We start from the raw sequence: 23,833 nt of genomic DNA on the forward strand, positions 1-23,833 counted from the left end.
TAATGAAACCCTGTCATTTGCAGACATGAATGGAACAGGAAGTCATTATGTTAAGTGAAATAAACTAGCGCAGGAAAACAAAAATCACATATTCTCACTTATACATGGGAGCTAACAAACTGAATCTCCTGAAGATGTAGGGTAGACTGGTGGTTACTAGAGGACTGGAAGCGTAGGCGGGTGAGGGAAGACGAAGAAAGATTGAATGATGGATAGAAAAATACAGTTCTATAGAAGGAATAAGATCTAGTGTTTGATAGTTCAATAAAGTATAGTTAACAATAATCAATTGTATATTTTAAAATAGCTAACAAGAGTAGATTTGAATGTTCCCAGCATAAAGAAAAGAAATATTTGAGATGATGGACAGTCCAATTACCCTGATTTGATCATTACACATTACATAAATATATCCAAATATCACATATACCCTGAAAATATGTACATCTATTATGCATTCATTTTTAAAAATAAAGAAATAGTAATATGTTTTACAAAAAATAAAGTAAAATTAAATGGAAGTAGAGTTTCTTAAATTTTTTCCCTAAGATCTCCAGATCATTTGGTGTATATGAATACGTACATAGGTGATGGCATGTCATTATTTCTGTGTTCAACACCCTTAGGAGACACATGGATGTAGAATGTAATGATAAAAACAATTGTTATATCCAGTTTTCTACTTTAAAAATTAAATTGGAAATCAAAAGATTTAATCTAATACAATCTAAGTTTAATATGAAATTTTACTTTAGCATCAGTTGAGATTCAGCAACTTCTATTTAATTAGATTTCCATTTCATTGAATTCAGTCAACATTTATTGAACACCAGTGCTGTGCCACACACCAGAAACTCAGGCAATAGCCAAACACAGTTTGTTCATGCTGAAGTCTTACTAGCTTACACTGATAGCATACAAAGATAGAATTACATGTTTTTAACTTTTTTTAGTGTTACTTTTTAGTTTACATGTACTCAGCTCACATGAATGAAGTTTGTTTTATTTTTTTCAGCAATACACAGTTTGAATGGCATAAAGAGAATAATGTCTGTTTCGTATTTAAATGTGGCTTTCTTCGGTTTGCTTTCTTTTGAGTATGTCTTCGCTTGGTATTACGTGTTTTGTCGAAATTTTACACCATCGAAAAATACATGGATTCAGTTTTTAAAAGAATGTTATCTTCTGTTCACTGGCTGAAAACTATTTTTAAAAATCCAAAATCTATTACCCTAAATCCAAGAAATGTTTGCAATTGAATGTATTTTCCACTATATCACTGGTTAAGATATTACCTCCTCATTTTAAAATTTATTTTTTTGTTATTCCATTTTGTTGCATTATACCAATGTAGAAACCATTGACTTATCAAAACCATATTTATATCTTCGAGAGATGTTTGGCACATTTCCAGGAGTGACTATTTAGTAACTGAAACCAGAATTAGAGCAAGAGACATCATCATGCCTTCAATTCCTGATCACATGTTTCTTTTACCATTGTCATATAAATTATTTTTTGGATATTGTCATTTCAAGTATTTATATTCTCAAATCTACAAAGAAAAATAAATGGCACTCTAAAAATGTATGTGCAGTTATTTTAATTGGCAGAGTCAATGGGGTGGATCAAGCAGAAGGAAACTTAATGATCGTAATACATTTCATTCTGTGGATCCCTTTGAAATAATTTGTCCTACAGTCATGACCATCATATATTTTATGTTACCCTGAAGCTATCAACGTTTGCATTATAATAAAGAACACTGGAGGAATACTTATTAAAGAGGAAGACCAGTCACTTTTAAACGCATCTACTGAATCCTAGAAGCAACGTAAAACCCTGTTCACCGTCCCATTCTGACATGAAGCAAGCTGTATTCTAAATTATTTTTTGGTCAATAAATTAAATTTCTTTCTTATTAACAACTAACCCCAAGTACGAGCTTGGGAGCCCAAATGAGCATGGCCCTCTTCCGAGACTCCACTTGGGAAAGCTCTGTGCACACTGTAACTGTGCTTTTGTTGCCCTCAGAACATGGGGTTCCTCTCTGGGAATTGCTGTCAAAGCCAAAGTGAGCAGAGAATCTAAATGAAATGCTCTTTGATGATTACACTTTCATTTCAAAATGAGATGAAACTACATAGTCCAGCGTGGTCATGTGCGTTATTCAACATATTTGCTGCAGATGATCTTTGATTGTTTTTATTTAAAAAATTTATTCTCGAAAAACAGATTGACTGTGATTTGTGGGTTTTTGTTTGGCTTTGTTTTCATTTTGTTATACTTTTTAAATGCAAAAGGGCTGCTCCCTACATGTCCTGGGAAGGAAGCAGCACCTTGGAAACGAGTGTGGGTTTCCAGGCACCAGCTTTGAAGGCCTGCTCCCCTGCATTGAGGGAGAACCAGGCATGGGGTTGAGGGGGCAGTCTGGAGCATGCGCTTCCCAGGCAGACAGAGCTAGGCTCAAAGCCCAGCTCTGCAGTGTGCCAGTGGGCAGATTTTGAATGGCATACTCACCAGCGAGCCTCAGTTTCTTCTTCTGTAAGGGCAGGATTGTGCTACCTATTTCACAGAGATGCTGTTAGGAGGCTCTTATGACAGACTGAAGGAAAATGGTCGAGCCTGGAGCTTGGGATAGGATATGCCATCTTGGAACGGTAGCTGATGTTAATTATCTTGAAAAATGATAGTATGTTGTCATGATATCTGACTGATTTCATACAGTGGAAAACTATCGAGAACTATAACGTTTCTTGCAACAAAACACAAAACATTCGAAGTAAGTAAATGGTTGTGTAAAATACATGTGCAGCTGAGTTCAAACTACAAAATGTCTTGGTCTTTGCCGTCATATACTGCTGAAGTTATGAATTGGAAGTGAAGCCAGTTGAAAATATGATACCTGTAAAGCAAAAATACATGATAACTGTCAAGTTTGGAGTAGCCTATAGGGTTTAGATCTCACCTGCAGCTGCCATAGCTAGCTGCAGGGGCGAATTGTGGAGGCAAAACTGGTCCTCCCCGTGCACACAGCCTGTATTGTTGCACCAGAAAAAAGTTTGCAGACACAACAAGCCGTGTTGTGGTACAGCTGTGCCTGCAGGGCTGTGAGACACCTGAGTGAGGAGATTAGGATTTCAGGGACACCTGGAAGAATCTGTGGTTTCCAGAGTCCACTCTGGGAGGCTGTAGGGAAACAAAGGAAAGGTCCCATTTTCTTTTCTGTTACGTGGAATTTTGCGATCTCGTTGCTCAGGAGCCTCCGGTTTCATTTCTAGTTTTTTCTTCATATTGGGATGCAGCTTTATTCTTGTCTCAGGTCTCCAGATCATCAGAGACAAAATGACGAAAAGAAAGATCTTCCTTACCCTCCTGTTTGTCCCATGAGCCCAGGACTCCTTTGCCAACATTCTAGGGTGGGACATCTGCCTTTACTTATCCAATATGAGGGCTCAGTGCAAAGTCCTCTCCTGCAGCAGATTAAAGCACTTAAGGTCAAGAACCCTAGAGCCAACCTACCTGGGTTCAGATTCCAGTTCGACCGTTTCTTAGCTGTGTGGACTTGGGCTGGCACCTTGGTCTCTCTGTGCCACAGTTTCTATAGATGCAAAATGGAGGTAGTAATAACTCCTCGCTCATAGATCTGTGTTAAGTATTAAAGAAATTGCCATCTGTAGAGCATTTAAACTAGCGTCTGGCAGCAGTAGCATGCAGTAAGCACCACGGAAGTGTTAGCTGTTCATTTCTTAAGTAGCTTATAATCATGCGTTAAGATACTCACATCATTCATCATTCAAAAATGCTTTTTAAATTGCCAGCTTTTACCTATTTAAGTTAGCAAAGACCAAAAAAGTTAATGTTACAGTGTTGGCAAGGTATAGAAGCACAGACGTTGTCATGCCCTTCTTGTGCAGGGAGCGTAAATAGTGCAACCTCTTTGCAAGGCAGTTCAGCAGTACTACAATTACAAATGCGCAATTTTTACAAAAGTATGGTCTATCGTAGCCATAAACATTTCTTAAGTCAGAGAAGACCTATCGGCAGAGAGAGACAGCAAAGCACAGAGAGTAAGAACAGAGACTCCAGAATTAGATGCCTCAAGCCAAAGCCCCAGCCACTTCCTGGCTGTGTGACCCTGGGCAAGTTCCTTGACTTCTCTGTGCCTCAGTTTTCTCATATGTAAGATGAAGATAATGATATATAGTAGCATAAGGCTATGTTGAGAAATAAGGGAGTTAATATTTTACAACCACTTAAAATAGTGCTTAGCAAACCACAAATGCCATCAAAGTGTTTAATATATTTTTAAAGAAAGTAGTGCACAAAAGTAGCAGATGCGAAGTCCCCCACTAATCAATTATAAGCACAGCTAGTCCTCTTATAACCCAATTCCTAATAAATAAATTTTTTATATACTAAAAATTTTTTTCAAAATTAAGCTTAACAGGCTAGAACATTTTTTATTCTCTAATAGTTTTATGCCCATTAAAATTGTTGCATCTAAGATAAAGGTTTGCCGTAACTTTACTCTGAGCAGAGGGCAAAAGCAAACCATCAGCTCTAGCTACCTGCACTATCTTTTTTCACTTCGCCTGCTGGATTCACCTTCATGAGTAGGTATATTGTACAAACACAGACACATAAATATAGATATATTACTCTGAAATGAAATGATGAAACAAAATGGCTGATTTTAATAAACTAAGGAACACCTCCCCCTTCGCATGATCTTGAAATGAACCAACTGAGGAGCGGTGCATTCCACAGCGTGAGGTCTTCCATGTGCAAAATTAGAGCCAGGGCGTGTGGCGAGCCCAATGATCTGACCAAACACGTGCCTCTAACTGCTTCCTAATGAACACTGAGGTGTCCGGGGGGCTGCGGTGCTCATCAATCTCTGCACTGACGATGGCGAGGGATTCCACGGGATGGTCATTTGCTAGGAATAGCTGTCTACCCCTTCCCCGGCTGCTCCTTCTTTGCCTTCTCGCCTTGAATATCCACAAAGCCCCAGGAAGAACACACCCCGGCAAGACAGCGAGCTGCCCCCAGAAAGTTACCAGCATTCAGTCACTTATTTGCAAGCATATTTGCAGCTGATAAATTGAACAGACTTTCATTTGGACAAATGTCCATTTTGTCTTACTAATTTGAAGAAGGATTTTTAAAGACAAAGCCCATCAAACATTAGATAATAAGCATTTTAAGTTAATGGACCATGTAGTCCTATTTCCCCACAAACTCAGGAGGCATCACATTATGTCCTATTTTTACAGACACATCAATTATTAATATGTATATTTTTGCTGACAGAGGACCTTGCTATAAATGTCGGTTTCGTTATCCAGTTCTGGGTCATTAACTATGGAAAGCTTGTAAATATAATGGTTTATTCACATGGGAAGCCTTCATTAAGATGCATTATTCTACAGCTGATGTATTTCAATATATAGTATACTATCGTGTTCTCTATCTCCCTTTAATATTTGTAATTTATTTTTAAATGAGTTGCTGTTTATGCAGTGAGTTAACAAATTTGAATTCCATGTGGCCAAAGTTGCTAAAGAGGAAAAGATGTTTTCGCCCAAAGGAAAAGCTGCTCATTAACATGGGACCTAAATATGTTATAACCTTTAAATTCAAAAGCAACCAGAGAAAGGAGCCACAAATGACCCAAATGTATTTTTGTCAGAGAAAGTCTATATCAAGAAACACGCATGAACACACACATATTAACAGCACAGCATGGTGTAATAGAAGAAACACAGCACTAAAAGAGCTGGGATGCCTCATTGCTGGCTTCTTCATTAACATAGAATGACAGGAAAGTTACTGAGTTCTGAACCTCTGTTTTCTCATCTGTTCAATGGGATAGCCATGTCTTCATTGTTACCTCAGATAGATGTGTGGCCAACATGGTGAAACCCCATCTCTACTAAAACCACGAAAATTCGCCAGGCGTGGTGGTGCACTCCTGTAATCCCAGCTACTAGGGAGGCTGAGGCAGGAGAATTGCTTGAACCCAGGAGGCAGCAGTTGTCATGAGCCAAGATCATGCCACTGCACTCCAGCCTGGGCGACAATAATAAATAAATAAACGAATAAATAAATAAAAATAGATGTGGACATGAATAAAGAAATGCAGCACGGGAATATGTAGGACAGAGTACCATGCCAAGGGGCTATGAGGAAAATCCGTGACAGGGGAACGTTTTGTTCCACTCATGGATTATGGAAGTATTAGGAAGTTTGTTGGACACTTGTTTTTTGTTTGTCTGTTTGTGACAGAATCTCACTCTGTCACCCAGGCTGGAGTGCAGTAGCGTGATCTCAGCTCACTGCGACCTTCACCATCCAGGTTCAAGCAGTTCTCCTGCCTCAGCCTCTCAAGTAGCTGACATTACAGGCAACTGGCACTATGCCCGGCTAATTTTTGTATTTTTTTTAGTAGAAATAGGGTTTCACCATGTTGGTCAGGATGGTCTTGAACTCCTGACATCAGGTAATTCATCCACCTCAGCCTCCCAAAGTGCTGGGATTACAGGTGTGAGCCAAAGCACCCGGCCAGACACTTCTTATAGAGCTATTGACAAGACACAAATTAGAGTCACCTGCTCATTCATTCATTTTTAGGGATGAAAGGAGAAAAGACCCTTGTATATGTCTGTGAAGAAAACCTACAAATAACAGGAACAACGTAATTTGGGGAAAAGCAACATCAGATGATACATTATACAGTAGATAATTGCGACATTATTAAGGCAAGACTTAAAAACAATTTTACACCATCAGAGACAAAAAATGGGGTAGTTTATTGCAGCGATCCATTTTAACATCTCCATGAAAACAAATTTTAAATTAACTGTTGGAGAGATTAAAGTATCTCTATGAATTTAGGCTCTGTCTTACACACTTAAGATGTAAATGCTAGGAATGAAGAACGTTACCTAGATGACATAAGAATTGGATATTTTTAATGATTGTATAAGGGAAATTCCTACTGTTCCGTTTTGACACAAAATATATTACATTAAAAAAAGTCATGCTTTTGAGCACCTGTATTGAGGCAATTAGATCATTTGTGCTTAACATTGTTCTTTAAAATGCTTCTGTAATTCTCATTCTATATTCACTTTTAAAGTAATTTTTAGGGTGATTTTTTTCCCTGCATCATAAAAGTTGTATGTTCTCAACCAAGCACAGTGGTTCACACCTGTGACCCCAGCACTTTGGGAGGCAGAGGCAGGTGGGCTGCTTGAGTCTAGGAGTTCAAGACCAGCCTGGGCAACATGGCAACACCTCTACAAAAAGTACAAAAAAATTAGCCAGCTGCGGTGGTGCATACCTGTACTCCCAGCTACGTAGGAGGCTGAGGTGGGAGGATCACTTGAGCCTGGGAGGCAGAAGTTGCAGTGAGCCAAGATTGTGCCATTGTACTCCAGCCTGGGCAACAGAGTGAGACTTTGTCTCAAAAAATAAAGAAGTTGTATGTTCTCATTTTACTAAACTTAGAAAATGAGCTCAAATTTCTCCTTAGGATTTTTTTTTTAATTTGTTTATTTAACTTTAGGTGCATACTGTATCTGGCATTTCTCCCCGTGTTATCCCTCCCCACCATCCCCTTCCTCCCCACCCCCCGCTGTCTCTCTCCGCTCCCCACAACTGCCCCCAGTGTGTGATGCTCCTCTCCCTGAGTCCACATGTTCCCCTGTTCAACACCCACCTATGAGTGAGAACATGCAGTGTTTGCCATCTGTTCTTGTGTCAGTTTGCTGAGAATGTATATTTTTACAAAATATGATACATGTGATTTCCTTTTCTATTTTCACTGACTTTGTGGAGTGAGTGGACACTGTATCCTAACGATATCTTCATTGTGAAATCCCTCCCACCTCCAGAGTTTCGTAGGTATTCCTCAGAGATTGTGTATATGTGGGTGTGTACATGAGTGTTACATTTAACTAGTTCATTTGAAATTCATTTCAGTTTATGACATGAATTGAATCTTTAAGATAATGATTTTTTCAAGTAATTGATTTAAATGTATAGTTTTGCTAATGTCTTTTGTAAACAGGGTCTTGAATTTTGTCATATTATTGTTTCACAGCTTTTGAAGTGGACTTTAATGTTGTACTCTTAACCCTGGATGTTTCTTTACTCCAGAACTCCCTAGTATTCCTGGGTTTCACCCACTTAGCTGTTTATGCCTCCTGGCCTAATGACAACAATCACAATAGCAACCACAGCATTCCCTCAATGCCAGGCTTTACAGAGAGTCCTATTCAATCTTCACAGCCTAGTGCTATTCCTGGATTAAAGGGGAGGAAACTGAGCTTTAGGGCATTCAGTACCTTGCACAAAATCACAGAGATAGCCAAGGTTGAATGCTGTACACTGTCCCATCATCCCAAAGCAAGGCTTTGGATCAGATAAACTAAGTAATGTTTCCTGCCTCTGCCATTTGCCAGCTGTGTGAATTTGGGAAAGTTAATTAGCATCTCTGTTTTCATATTTTATATGATAATATGGCCAGGCACTGTGGCTCACGTCTGTAATCTCAGCACTTAGGGAAGCCAAGGTGGGCAGATCACGAGGTCAGGAGATTGAGACCATCCTGGCCAACATGATGAAACCCGGTCTCTACTGAAATACAAAAATAATTAGCCAGTAGTGGTGGCATGCACCTATAGTCCCAGCTACTCAGGAGGCTGAGGCAGGGGAATCACTTGAACCTGGGAAGCGGAGGTTGCAGTGAGCCAAATTCCGCCATTGCACTGCAACCTGGTGTCAGAGCAAGACTCAGTCTCAAAAAATAAGTAAATGAATAAATAAATAATAATACCTGCCTTGGCTGGGTGTTCTTGTAAGTTTTAAGAGACTGTTTCTATACAGTGAGTAATGTTCTGTATAAGCTCAGAAAGTGATACTTGCATTTTCTTCTTTGAGTCCTCTGCTAAGCAACTCCTCCTCCTTCTTCCCCTCCTCCTCTTTTCGTCCTTCTCCTTTTCCTCCTCTCTTTCCTCCTCCTTTCCTTTCTTCATCTTCTTCATTGTGGTCATCATCATCATCATCATTTTAAGTTTTGCAAGCCACGCAATTTCTGTCAGAACATGAACGTTGTCATTACATTGTGAGGGTAGCCATAAACAATACATAAATTAATGGTTGTGACAATAAACTTTCAATAAAACTTTATTTACAGAAATATGCAGTGGGCCAGGATTGACTCATCAGCTTTAGGTTGCCACGCCCGGCTCTAGCACAGTTAGTGTTTCCCAAACCTGGGTAATTATTAGAGTCACCTGAAGGTTTTCCAAAACTAATTTTTTGGTTGTATCATGGAACTAGGAATCTATATTTTTTAAGGTCTCCAGAATTTCAAGAAAAAAAAAACTTGGAAAAAATAATTCACTAGTATATTCAGAGATATTTGAAGATACGACGCATGTAAAAATATTTCTCCATAGTGACTACAAAAATTAAGAAAGGAGCAAGTATAGAATAAGAAACAATTCTGGGAAAATAAAAGCATGCCAAAAATTAAAACAATAACAATAACCACTCCAAACTTTTAAAAATCCAAACAATAGGTGTAACTAAAAGTCAAATTTATTCTGGAAAATAAGCTAAAGAAGTCTCCTGTTTGCACTATCACTGAGTGCAAGCAGGCAAAAGAAAAATAGAAAAGTTCAGAGTCATGAAAGATCAATCTGGTGGTATGGTATTTATCTAATGTTTGTTGCAGACAAAGAAAAGGAAAAAAAGAAATAAAATAAACACTTGAAGAGTTGAAGACAATTCTTTATATTGAATAGTCCTACCAAAGGAGAATACAATGAAGAAATGCCTGCACCTAGATACATTTTGATGAACTTTCAAAACTCTAAGAGTAAAGCATTATGAACACTTTCAGGGAGGGAAACGGCTTATTTACAAAGGAACAACAATTCAATTTCCAAATAGGCATTGGAAACTCTATATATTAGAAGTAGTATTCCTCAAGGAAACTACCAAAATGCCATTAAGTGGGAGGGGCCAAATGAAGACATCTTTAGAAATGCAAGTCCTTATAATATTTATGGCTGTACTTAATCATTCTGAAAGTTACACTCAAGGACATACTTCAGCAAAATGAAACTGAATACAAGAAACAAGAACAAGGGTGGTAAGGTTTAGATGTTTGTCCCCTCCAAATCTCATTTTGAAATGTGATTCCCAGTGTCGGAGTTAGAACCCAGTGGGAGGTGATAGATCGTGGGGGCAGATCTCTCATAAATGGCTTAGCACCATCTCCTTGGTGAGAAGTGAATTCTCTCTCAGTTCACACAAGATCTGGTTGTTTATACGAGTCTGGGACCTCCCCTTCTTTCTCTCTTGCTCTGTTTCACCGCATGATGCACTGGCACCCTGTCACCTTCTGCCATGATTGTAAGCTTCCTAAGGCCTCACCAGAAGCCAAGCAGATGCTGGCACCATGCTTCTCATACAGCCTGCAGAACCAAAATAAATTTATTTTCCTTATAAATTACCTAGACTCCAGTATTCTTTAATAGCAGTGCAAAAATGGACTGATGCAAAGGGTAAGCAGAGAAACCAGGACATCTCATAGTTAATTGGAAACATATGCTGCTTTTCAAAGTTAATTACAGTCTATGATATTTTAAAATGAGAGGTTGTGGGAACAAAAGTGAACACATGCATAGGTCCTAGACTTGTTCAAAGAAGCTCTAGATAATGATAAATTCTAGACAAAGATGGAAATACAGGTGTTAAGTAACAGGTTAAAATTTTATGAATGGCCAGTAGAAGATTAAAATAAGACATAGAATTTTTAAACTACTACATGACAAGAATGAACAAAGCTAACTCCATAAATCCAACAGAAGGTAGGAAAGGAAAAAAAAAAAAAGAAAGTGTGTTTGATAAAACACTTAAGGTGACAAGATTAGCTCCAAATGTTTCTTCTATACAATGAATAAAACTTTTCATTTCTGTAATTCTCCGATTGAGTTGTTTTTTAAGCCAGATCTATGTTGTTGACAGGAGAGAAACCTCAAACGAAGCTTAAAATTTCAAAACAAAGGAACATAAAGCATTACGTCGGGGACTTTGGGTTAAATACACTGAGTAAATGCACTCAGTTGACTGTGCTTCCTCTAGATGTTTGTATTTCTTATTTGCCTTTTCTAGGACACCATGGAAGATATTGACACATTTGATTAGTTTCTGATTTTTTTTTTTACCAGCTCTGTAACTTTTATGACCTCAAACCTTTTTGCTTGTGTGTATTTTCAGACTCCACCTCCTCTCTTTAATGAAGTCAGTGCTACAGTAATACAGGCTGAAAAGGTGGACCGCCTGCGGAACGAGGTCCAGATAAAGCATGAAGAGGACTACAGGGAGGCCCTGGTCACCATCAAGAATGACCTGAAGTTGATGGAAGGTGTGGACATCAAGGAGAACCTTCAAGACCAGATCCGCCATTGGTTCATCGAATGCAGGTAAACATGAGCTACATCATGGTATATCCAGACAGTCTATCTTTAGCAGCTGAGGTTATTGTATGTTTTTAAGCACAGAAGCATATTGATAGAGAGTCATGAGGTTTCTCGGCTTGCCAAAACTAAAAATTCAGAAATTTATTTTTTAAAATAGGGGAAAATGGTCCACATAATGCCTCTGTGACCCCATGGATTGGAATATCATGGGTGTATGACATAGACCCAGGATGGCAGAACGTCACAGGCCAGGTCTGTCCAAAAGCCAGGGGACCCAGCAACAACCTTCCCATCTGGCATTTAGCCAGCCTCTCTCCTTGTAAGAAGCTTGAAATCCTGGATCATGGTCCTTCTCTTTCATAATGCTTTGAAGCGGCTGTTTATTCCTGGGACTTTACACCTGGCCACCAGGTCTCCTTGAAATGATGGTGTGTTAGGTGATTCTTGCATTGCTATAAAGAAATATCTGAGGCTGAATAATTTGTAAAGAAAAGAAACTTAGTTGGCTCAAGGCTCTATAAGCTTTACAGGAAGCATGGTGCTGGTATCTGCTTCTGTTTGCATCAGGGAGCTTTTAACTCATGGTGGAAGGTGATACAGGAGCAGGCATGTCAAATGGCAAGAGCAGGAGCAAAAGAGAGCGTGTGGGGTTGGCAGTGGGGAGGGGTGCCACACACTTTTAAACAACCAAGTCTCACAAGACCTCACTCACTGTAGCAAGGACAGAACCAAGCCAGGAGGAATCAGCCCCCATGACCCAGACACCTCCCACCAGGCCCCAACTCCAACACTGGGAATCATATTTCCACATGAGATTTGGAGGGGTCATCCAGACTATCAGATGGATAGATAGGTAGTTTTGGGAACAAGGCTCTGGGCCTAATCATATTTAAGGTTCTTTAATGCACGTAAATGATATGTTAAATGAATTAAAACTTGTTTACCAAAGACAGTTTTTAAACAGTATTCATTAGAGCATTTTTCTACACAGCAGAACACTTTATTGGTAACCTGATCAGAAGAGTTGTTAAAATCAGTTTTATTTTAAAAAGGGAAGGAAAGAGGGCAGATTGCTGTGATGGTCCCAGGAGCCATAGAAGGCAGACTTGGCCATCTGTTTTCTTGGTGGGTTATTGCACCATATCACATCGGGTCTCAAGATACCCTGATGCCAACTCTGGTTAGCTCATCAGGACCAGAGAATTTAAATGTTGGCAATAGAAAAAACAAACTTTCTCTCAGAAGATTCTATTAAAAGATATCTGTGGCAGGCAGCCTCTAAGCTGGCCTCCAGTGGTCCCCCCCCTGGACTGTGAGCTATACCTAGTAACTCACTTCCAAAGAGAAGGATATCACCTTCATCCTGCTCACCTTGCCTGTGCTCTGACTTGCCTTCTGTCCCTTGCTGGCTCAGAGGAGTCAGCTGCCATGGTGTCAGCTGCCCAGTGGAGAGGCATGTGTGGCAGGGAGCAGGGGGAGGCTCCCAGGCATTAGCTGTGAGAAGCTGAGGGCCCCCCTCCAGCAGCCTGAGAACGAAATGCTGCCAGCAACCACAGGCATGGACTGGGAAGTGGATCCCCTTGACCCAGGTGAGCCATCAGATGAGACCACAGTCCCCGCCAGCATTTTGGTGGCAGCCTTGTGAGAGACTTTGAAGCAGAGGTGCACAGCTGAGCCACATCTGGTTCCCTGCTCACAGAAACTGTGACGAGATACGTGTTTGCTGTTTCAAGCTGCTAAGGCTCGGAGTAACTTGTTATGCAGCAATAGATATCTAATACATATCAGTTACTTTACAGTGATTTACGAAAATCTAAACTGCTATGAACGTCTCATCTTAACTTTGCATGGGATCCTGATGGACTATCTCCTCAATAATACTTCAATTTTATATCACAGTTTCTTTATGAATGTTTGGCATAGTCATGACATGCTTTTCACTGAGAGTTCCATCGTTTCCTACAAACACAATTTTAAAATGCAAAATTGATTACATTTGTGAGGTTTTCTTTCCATGTCTTATTTATCAGGGATATTTTATAGCAAAATAGGATAACGGGTATTTTAAAGGCGGAGTTCGGTGTTGTATAAATTCTTTACTGATGATGCTGAATGGAGACAGGGCAGGTGTTAATTGAGCAGAAGATGTCGCTGTGCCCTTATCCCTCTTTCTCCATCACTTTCCTCCTTGCTTTCTGGGGATGGTTTCATGAGAGTATACATTTGTCACAACGTCTACAATTCTATCCTTGAAATATCAGTTTATTGCATATCACTCAGACCTCCACAAAACTGTTAGGAATGTAACACAGTAATGGTAGTATGTCAGCAAAAATGCAGTGCTTTCGTTCTTAAAAATAGCATGTCCTTCTGTTATCCAGAATACCAACACCCAGTTTTCCAATCGCTACGAACGTTCTCAGACTCCCACTCCTGCTCATGGCGTAAGACTTGCATCTTCACCAAAAAAGGGTCACGGTAAAAAGGAAAATAGTAAATAATTTTAAAAGTGAGGGGTGAAGACTTGCATTTGCCAGTTATAGGTGACCCTGTCTCTTCTGGTTTAAAGTGATTTCTTTCATATTAACTGTCTCATGGGCAAACTTGAAGCCAATTCAAATGTCTCTTTCTCTCAAGAATCTTGCCCTCTTTTTCTTCTTACTGCATCTGACTGCAAAAGGAAATTCCATATCCTCACACCAACAAGCTGGCAGCTGGGGCAAAGAGTGCCAGGCACACCCGGTTTCATGCCCTGCTGGGTTTCATTTTCAGTTTTTTGAGGCAGATTCTCACTGTGTCACCCAGGCCGGAGTGCAGGGGTGTGATCTCAGCTCACTGCAACCTCTGCCATCCTGGTTTAAGCGATTCTTCTGCCTCAGCCTCCCAAGTAGCTGGGATTACAAGTTCGTTCCACCACATCTGGCTAATTTTGTATTTTTCGTAGGGATGAGGTTTCACCATGTTAGCCAGACTGTTCTCAAACTCCTGACCTCAAGTGATCTGCCCGCCTCAGCCTCCCAAAGTGCTGGGATTACAGGCGTGAGCCACCACACCCGGCCCGTGGTGGGTTTCTGCAGCCATGTGGTGTGGCTGTGCTGGTCCAGCCCACCTGGTCTGTGGGGGGCTTCGTTTGCAACCTGTGGTTTCTGCCATGTGTCCCCAGGACTGGCCAGCCACCATCCAGGCCTCTTGGGTCTGAGCCCAGCTCTGCTGGCTGCTTGTTCTCTCAGAACCTCCATGGCCCCCATGAGCGTAGGTGGTGCCAGGCCCAGCTCTCAGGGGCCTAGCCAGCAGGTCCTCCACATTTTGCTACCATCAACCCCACCCAATGCTGTCCAGGCAGGAAGATGAGCACCGCCTCGAAGTTCAGAGTCTCCTCAGCCATTCCAGAGCTTCTGCCAGGGTCTCAACATTCACCTTGCTCTTTGGCTGAAGCCCTTGCAGAATGGGGCCTGAGGACACAGGGTCCCCACCCTCCCTCCCCTCTTTCCTTCCCCCACCATGTTGCCCCACTACTTGGTTGTTCAAGTTGAGAGTCACTTGTTATGAAAGGCCCTTGACCCTCCTTCCAGGTTCCTTCCGCCTCTTCCTTGAGCTCTGGGAGCCCCTCCGCTTTCCTCCTCCAGGCAGGTTTGCTCAATGGTTAGGAACGCAGACTGGAGTCACTGCTTCCCACAGAACAGCGGTGCAACCTTGGGCAAGTCATTTAGCTTCTCTGTGCGTCAGTTTCCTCATCTGTGATACGAGGACGAGAATCGTCCCTGTTTCACGGAGTTGTGAACAGGTGAAGGGTGCTTAGACCTCTACGTGTGGGCCACTGGCATTTCTCTCAGCCTGTAACCACTGCTCACTCAGGTGCCCCCCTCCCAATTAAAACTCTGCCTGGTACTTGGATGAAACTGCTGTATGAATTTCATGAATGAGCAGTGAATGGTGCAAGCCAATGGTATTACAGCTTTTCATTCTTATTCAATTACATAATTGGGTCTGGAGAAAACATACTTAGGATGATTTTGTGCAACTGCAATCATGGAAATGCAGGTAAAAAGGCATTGTTTCAAAAGAATTAAGTCTTCTAATTAAATCACTCTGGTTTACACTTAAAACCATAGTTTTCATAGTTAACAAGGATGCCGTGTGCTCAGCCTTCACGAATTTCCCTTCTCAGGAGCTTCCCTCATTTTCTCATGTGTCAGAGAATAGGTGTTCAAAAATGTATTTTCAGTAAATGAAATGATTCTTACTTTCATATAGACAGGTTAAAATCTAATTTGTTATTAACAAAACCAAGTTGAAAGTACTATGTACAACTATAACACCAAATATGCTAAAATATTTTACATATATATATGTATATGTATATATATATATATATATTCACTATATATATATATTTAACTTATTAAATATGTGTTTGCAGGCCAGGCACAATGGCTCACACCTGTAATCCCAGCACTTTGGGAGGCTGAGGTGGGAAGATCACCTGATGTCAGGAGTTTGAGACCAGCCTGACAGACATAGTGAAACCCCATCTCTACTAGAAATACAAAAATTAACTGGGCGTGTTGGCAGGTGCCTGTAATCCCAGCTACTCAGGAAGTTGAGGTGAGAGGATTGCTTGAAACTGGGAGGCAGAGGTTGCAGTGAGCCAAGAATGCACCACTGCACTCCAGCCTGGACGACAGAGTGAGACTTGGTCTCAATAAATAAATAAAATAAATATATGTTTGTAGATGGATGGAAAGCTCTGGAAGGATACACTAGAAACTGTCAGCATGGCTACCTCCAGGGGCTAGAGTGGTAGGGTAACTTTCTGTTTCACAATTTTCTGTACTGTTAAAAGTATAGAAAATAAGTGTTATTTTTATAATAAAAACCCTCGTTAAAAATATGTGAGGGGAAAGAAAGCCCATCTACTTGGGTTGATTTTACATTTTTAAGACGCCCTGATTTTAGAAACATCAATGAATGTAATGCCTTGGGCACCAATGGCAGCTGTATTTTGATGAAAGGGCAGGGAGACGGGGCTGGCCGTGGATGCGAGTTCCTTCCCCACCAGGGTCACGGGAGACGGGAGCAGCTCTGGGTGTCATCCCGGGAGCGCCTTCTCAGTTGTCCCAGGGTTTATGGGCTTCCTTTGAAGATCCAGCCCTCACTGGCCTGTTCCCTTGAGAACACTTTATCCCACATCCTTGACCTGACAGTTTGGAGGCTAGTTGGAGTCATCCTCATGGGTGTGCAGTGCAGAATTCACAAAGATGTAAAGATGCCTCTTTTTGAAGTAATGTAAGATCAAGAATATATTTATTTTCTTTAATTGGATTACACTTATCTGATTGACTTTGATAAAATCCCTTTCCTTGCTTTTTTAAATCAAAGGCAAATAAAAAGCAAATATTGTCTTTTGAACCATGAAACGTGATCAGTCCTCAGGAAAAATTCCAGTAGGACACACGATGATGGCTCAACAGATTCTTAAAAGTTACAGTTAATATGCACTCCCACAATTTGCAATACTATGCTTATCTCATTGAATCAGCACTTCGAGCTGACAAAATGGGCTGTTTTTTAAGTCAATTTTTGTTATTGTATATGAAGTTTTTTCACCAACATTAAAAGTAATGCTCATTGTAGAACATTCACAAGATAGATCTTAAAGAGGAAAATTAAAATCATCTGTCAGGATATAGAGATAGCCACCATGAAATTTTTTGATAAATTTCCTTCCAGTCCTTTTCTCTTACATATGTATTTTCATTACAGTTTTAGGAATCCTTTCTCCAATTTGTAAAAATTTAACATTGGATTTTCCCGTATCCTTAAAATACGTTTCCAAAGAAAAACATCTTTGTTTTGATGGCCTCACTTTCGATTGCATGGATACACTAATGAATTAATTATGACTTTTTAAAATATTTTACCAAATTGATGAAGGAAAAATGATATCTCAGTCATCTTTTAATTTGCACGCGTGTATTAATAGGGCGGTCAAAGAATCTTTTGGCTTCTTTGCTGTGAGTGTTGTAAAATGGCCATTTATCCGCTTCCCTTTTTGTGTTTTTTGTTTGTTTGCTTAGTGATCTCTGAAATGTAGTTATATATGTATGAAAGATATGGCAGCTTTTTGAATTATTGCAATAATGACTTCTCAGTTTATCATTTGTCTTTTGTTTTAACTGGCTGATAGGAAAGCCAGAGAGAGAGAAAGAAAGCAGCAGTGAGAAAAACGATATAGTCACAGCAGCCCAGTGCCCATGTTCTGCCAGCAAATGCCCCCTTGCTGGCCGGGAGCCCCTGGGCATCACTTCTCTGATGCTGGGGGGGTTGAATGAAGTGATGCAAATAAAACACTTGGGCCCCACAAATTACTTGTTGAGGTTATGCAATTTATGTGTATGTTTTCTGCTCTCAGTGAGATTTTCTTCAAATATTTTCTCTTGTCGTTGGTTGCTTACTTTTACATAGCTTGTGCATTCCCTAAGTGAACTCTCACATTGCTTCTCAAAGCTTTTTAGTTAATTAATTCTCTTGGCTTTTATGTCCTACCTCACCCCAGTGTGTTTTCTTTTGCCTCACACTTAAGCTCTAAGGGCCCAGAATTTTCTAGAGAGTGAGACAGTTGTGTTTATTCTTCTTTGTATTGGATGAACTATTTGAAACAGCTACTTTTGTCATATACTGCAATTTGAGGAACACAATTTGGGTTTGAAGGCGCTTCAGTTGTTCATCAAGCAAATACCGATGCCCTCTACTTAAACCTTCAGCCCTACCTCCTACTCCCAGAGCAGTAACTCAAATGTGGGCTCCTTCCCTGTACCCCACCCCTGGCCTCCCTTGTAGTTGGAACCATTTTGGTGGTTGGACACATTAGGTGTGTATTCAATTATAATAGGAACTAGCAGTTACTGAGCACTTATTCTACACCAGGAATTCAAAGCGCTTTATACATTAACTAATTTAACCCAGTATTAGTTTGCTATTGAACTGTGGTGGCTTAAAACAAGAGAAATTTATTTTCTCCCAGTTCACAAATCAAGAGACTGACATCAAGGTGCCAGCAGGGCTGTGCTCCCCCCGGAAGCTCCAGGGGAGGATCCCTTCCTTGCCTCTGCTGGCTTCTGGGGGCTTCCAGCATTCCTTGGCTTGTGGCTACTTCACTCTATTCTCTGCCTCTGTGGTCACGTTACCTTGTCCTCTTCGATGTTCATCAAATCTCCTTCTCCCTGTCTCTTACAGGACACTTAGGACTGCATTTAAGATATGCCTGGATTGTCCACAATAATCTCCCCATCTCATGGTTCTTAATCACATCTATAAAGCCCCTTTTTCCATATGAGATACGATTTACAGACTCTGGAGATTAGAACTCAGTATCTTTGGGGATCATTATTCAGTGTCTACTACAACCCTGAACAGCTCTATGAGATGAGCACGGTCATCCCTTTCATTCACTAATAGCATTCATAATGAAGGAAGGAATTACGGACATTTGCATTTGTGCAGACCAGGGCTGCCCAACAGCACTTTGTGCAGTGGTGGAAAGGTGCTTGATGTGCACCGTCTGGTGTGATAGCCTCTGGACACATGCGGCTAATGAGCACTTGAAAGGTGGCAGGGGTGACTGAGGATCTGAATTTTTAATTACATTTCATTTTATTTCATTTAAATTTAAGCTTAGATGGCTCCGTGTTGCTTGCTAGTGGCTCCCATATCGTCCCGAGCAGTCACAGATACACCTGTTACCAGAAAGCATCTTGCTCTGATTGGTACTTCTCTTGGCCTGAACTCCATCTAGGTCTCAGGATTTATCAATAAGCTTCACGTTAAAGTATAAAGGGGTCTCAGCTGTAACCTCATCCAGCCCCTTGGGGTGATAACAGAGAAGCATGAAGCCCAGATGGGCTCCGTGGTCCACGGCCAGCTTTGGAACTGTAGGCTTCTACCACTGAAGATGCCACAGCCTCTCCTCATCTCCCCACGGGCTTCGGAGCCACCTGAGTGGCTGTCAACTCTGGACCCTGGGACTGATTCTAGGTCTGAGGATCTTTCCAAGTGAAAATTCCAAATTGCGCTATCGTGGACCATTGCCATTTCTCCACCACCTACGCTTATTACTTAGTTTGTTGAAAGTATTCCTGACTTCCAGCTCATCCTTCAGGGCAGAGGGAGGTAAACACCCACCCTCCACCTCACTCCCATCAGGTGCCAGCTCTGGCACTGTTCGAGGGGCATTGCTAGTCTGATTTAAGCAGACTCCTTTTAACTCATGTAAGCTTAAGGAATTTGAAGGTGATGTGAATTAGGTAGCCACATTCCATCTTTTAAACCAACACATAATCAGTCAGAAATGGGGGTGATCTGGGAAAACATGGAGGTTTGAGGTTATTGGAGTCCTCAGCAGGTGAGCCTGATTGAAGATGTAGACCAGCCACGGCTTTCGGTCTTCTGATGTGATGGTGTCTTCTGCATCTCTAATCAGCAAATGCATTGCAAATTCCACAGGCATGTAGAGGAGCAGAGGCCCTGGGTTCAAATCTCAGCTCTACCACTTGCAGGCTGTGTAACCTTGATCCAGTTACTTAACCTCTCTGTGCCTCCATTTCCTCATCTTAAAAAGGAGCTGGGGTAGTAATAGTACCTACCTCATAGGTAGAGTAATATAGATTTGTAAATATAAAGCCCTTGGGACAGTGTATGACACAAGATACACCCTCAGTCATCAATGTTAAACCTGCAGGAAGGCCATCAGATTCTCAGATATACAACTTGCTATTTGGATGTTTCCCGTATCCATAGTACCCCATGTTTTTATTCCAGAGTCTGGTGCCTTTGTATTCACAGCTGTACACAACTTTTGTGGCACCCACAGTCAAAATGCGGCATTGCCGACCTACAGAGGAGAGGCTGGCCGGTGGTGCAGGAGTGGGGAGCAAGGGCTGCCAGGGGTGGGTGGGCATGCAGCTGAGGGGGTAACAGGGCGGACAAACTAAAAATAAAATGAAATTTAAAAACCAGCACACAGTGTGCTCGAGGCAGGTGAGCAGCATGTCTCCAGGTCGCCAGCAAGTGCACATTCTTTCTGGAGGAGGTCTTGAAATGCTTCTTTAATTTTTTTTTTCATTTTTAAAATTAAGAAACTATTTAAATGCAGTAAAATTCTCCCCTTTCAGTATACAGCTCTGTGAGTTCAGCTTTGTCATTCAAAGTCCTGTGGGACCTGGGGAGACCTCCAGATTCTTTGCCATCTCCCCAGTAGATGCCAGTCAAACTCAAGAGCTAATCCACAGATAGCGAGAGCGGCCATACTCTGTCCAGAGAGCTTTCCAGCAATGGACAGAATGTCCCGTCTTCACGTTCCTCCCTCCACTCCAGCCTGATGCTTTCCCTAATAGCAACTCTGAGCTCTCAGGCCTGCAGCACCTCCCATCACTAGTCACATTTTTAAAAGCTGGTCCTGACCAGGCACAGTGGCTTGTGCCTGTAATCCCAGCACTTTGGGAGGCCGAGGCGGGTGGATCACGAGGTCAGAAGTTCAAGACCAGCCTGGCCAAGACAGTGAAACCCCGTCTCTACTAAAAATACAAAACTTAGCCAGGCATGATAGCGGGTGCCTGTAATCCCAAGTACTTGGGAGGCTGAGGCAGAGAATTGCTTGAACCCGGGAGGCAGAGGTGGAAGTGAGTCAAGATCGTGCCACTGCACTCCATCCAGCCTGGGCAACAGAGCAAGACTCAGTCTCAAAAATAAATAAATAAATAAAAGCTGGTCCTTTCTCTCAGATGAACTTGCATTTCGCTACTGCAAGGGGACGGCACCAGGTGCTGCCCCAGGAAGCTGTCGTGGGAACCCTAGGCTCAGACATGTTCAGTGGCTTTCTCAGGACTCATGGCTCATAAGAGGCAAGGCTGGAATTCATATTCAGATCTCTATCATATTCCTACAACACCAAGTTGGTCTCCTCCCGAACGTGCCAACATGAGTGTCCTCAGCCACGTGGTGCAGAGGAGTGGGAGGTGGTCAGCCTTATTTTGTTAGAAACAGATGGTGACTGCATAAAGTCATATGGCTCGTTAGGTGCCACCTGGGAACCTAGGTCTTTCCTAGCTCCTAATTCCCTCTCTCCTACTTCTTAGCATCTTCATGCAGAGTGTAGTGATGGTGTTCTGTGTAGTTAAAAGGAAAAGAGAAAAAGACAGAGGAGGGGGAAAGAGAAAAGGAGAAGAATTGTAGGATTTGAGAAAGCTGGCTGTGGCTTGCCCTAATTATTTTATAGATGACAAAGCAGACTCGGAAAAGTCAGGTAACTTGGATAAAAATCTGCTTAGTTACTGGCAGATTGAGAACTACAATCTAGATGAGTAGAGACTTTTTGAAACGCGACCATTGTGTAAAACTGGAATTGTTTCTCAAGAGAAAGTTCAGAACTGTTCTCTCTGAGGACTTCTAAGGACATCAAAGGAAGCCCCCTGAAGGTTCGCAATAGATATCTTCTGAGGACCACGGCTGTATGGTTCTTTCCCTTTGTAGTCCAAGTTTTCTGCATGGAGCATGAATTACTTTCAGCATGAAAAAAAGAGGTTTTAGAAAGACAGAGGGAGACTGATGGTCACATACAGAGAGGTGAGTTAGAGGCTCATTATTTTGAATTCCTTGTGTAATTATATTTTCGGTAAATTCTCAAAAGCAGGTGTAATCTATAGAGATGTGCATCCATGTGTAGGTTACTCATATGAGAAGGCAAATAACATTTTTCTACTGTTTGCTTTGGTGGAAAATATATGAGGTTGAATGGAAGAAGAGGTAGGATGAGAACTTACCGTCCAGGCATTATTCACCAAGGCCTCAGGGACAGGTGCACAGCTCGAGTGAAATTGCAAGTTTTGATGTCAGTTGTCACAGTAAAACAAATTAAGAACACCCAGCAACTCTAGGTTCTCTTGGTTTATCCAGGCGCCAAGTCATGATGAAAGACAGTTTGGGGATCTTTGGCAAAGGCACTGAATGGATTTTACGAACCCATAGCCTGTGCCAGGTTGTACCCTTGGGTCCCAGCATACCCTCTAGTATGCCTCTCTGTCCATCCCACTGAAAGGCAAGTGATACACGGGCTCCCTGCTGCTGCTGATGGAGAGTGACCTTGAGAACCCATGGGCTAAACAGTGACTGCTGCCCTCTGCATGCCATCCAGGGCAGAGAATTACGCTAAAGAGGCGAAGGACATTGCTAAAAAAAAAAAATTAAAACTGGAAGGGGTACAGAGGCTCACGCCTGTAATTCCAGCAATTTGGGAGTCTAAGGCAGGCAGATCACCTGAGGTCAAGAGTTCGAGACCAGCCTGGCCAACATGATGAAATCCCGTCTCTACTACAAATACAAAAAAAATAGCCAGGCATGGTAGTGGGAGCCGGTAACCTCAGCTACTTGGGAGACTTTGGCAGGAGAATCACTTGAATCTGGGAGGTGGAGGTTGCAGTGAGCCGAGATCACAACACTGCACTCCAGCCTGGGTGACAGAGTGAGACTCTGTCTCAAAAAAATAATAATAATAAAATTGGTGCGATTCTGGGAAAGTGAAGGACCTCAAATCTATCACCTCTCTGCTGCGGTCACCGTAACTGGGGAAGTAAGAGGACTCGGAGTCATGTTCTTTACAGTACTAAATGCATCTGCAGCAGGGGACAGCGCTGTTCTTTGGATATAGAACCATTCAGTTAGTTCCAGCACACTCTTAATTTCTGTGTCGTTTAGAGATGTATGTCACCATGTATGTGTTGCTTTGAACAGAAACAATCATGCCTTTGTGTTTTATAAATATGATAAATATTCATTTACCACTTGATCAAATGAGGCTGGGGGGTCGTCAAAGCTCACCTCTAGACCCTAAAGATGTCCTTTTCTGCAACTCACTCTTGTTGCTGCTTGTAAAAGACGACTTTTTTTCAAAAGCAGTCCATAAGAAGTGAGTCCAAATCTAAGTGACTAGAACATTTTGCTAACTTAACTTTTCTCCTATGTCTGTTTTCCTAAGCTTTCTAGATTCCTGAGTTAGAAAAGGGAACGAGGCCAGGCTCGCGCCTCTAATCCCAGCACTTTGGGAGACCAAGGCGGGCAGATTGCAAGGTCAAGAGATTGAGATCATCCTGGCCAACATGGCGAAACCACATCTGTACTAAAAAATACAAAAAAAAAAAAAAAATAGCTGGATGTGGTGGCAGGTGCCCGTAGTCCCAGCCACTTGGGAGGCTAAGGCTGGAGAATCGCTGGAACCTGGGAAGTGGAGGTTGCAGTGAGCCAGGATTACACCACTGCACTCCAGCCTGGCGGCAGAGCGA

At 41.7% G+C, this 23,833-nt stretch overlaps 1 protein-coding gene across 3 annotated transcripts in view; it reads left to right on the plus strand.

The window, feature by feature from the left end:
* DRC11 (dynein regulatory complex subunit 11) overlaps positions 1 to 23,833 on the plus strand; it is a 174,468-nt gene that overhangs the window by 29,852 nt on the left and 120,783 nt on the right. For all 3 annotated transcript variants that reach the window (XM_003936741.4, XM_074398811.1, XM_074398812.1), the window contains exon 6: positions 11,299 to 11,504. In XM_003936741.4, coding sequence (XP_003936790.1) covers positions 11,299 to 11,504 — 206 coding nt within the window. The remainder of the gene's footprint in view (positions 1 to 11,298; positions 11,505 to 23,833) is intronic.

The sequence above is a fragment of the Saimiri boliviensis genome, chromosome 5 (genome assembly GCF_048565385.1).
Source record: "Saimiri boliviensis isolate mSaiBol1 chromosome 5, mSaiBol1.pri, whole genome shotgun sequence".
Taxonomy (NCBI): Eukaryota; Metazoa; Chordata; class Mammalia; order Primates; family Cebidae; genus Saimiri; species Saimiri boliviensis.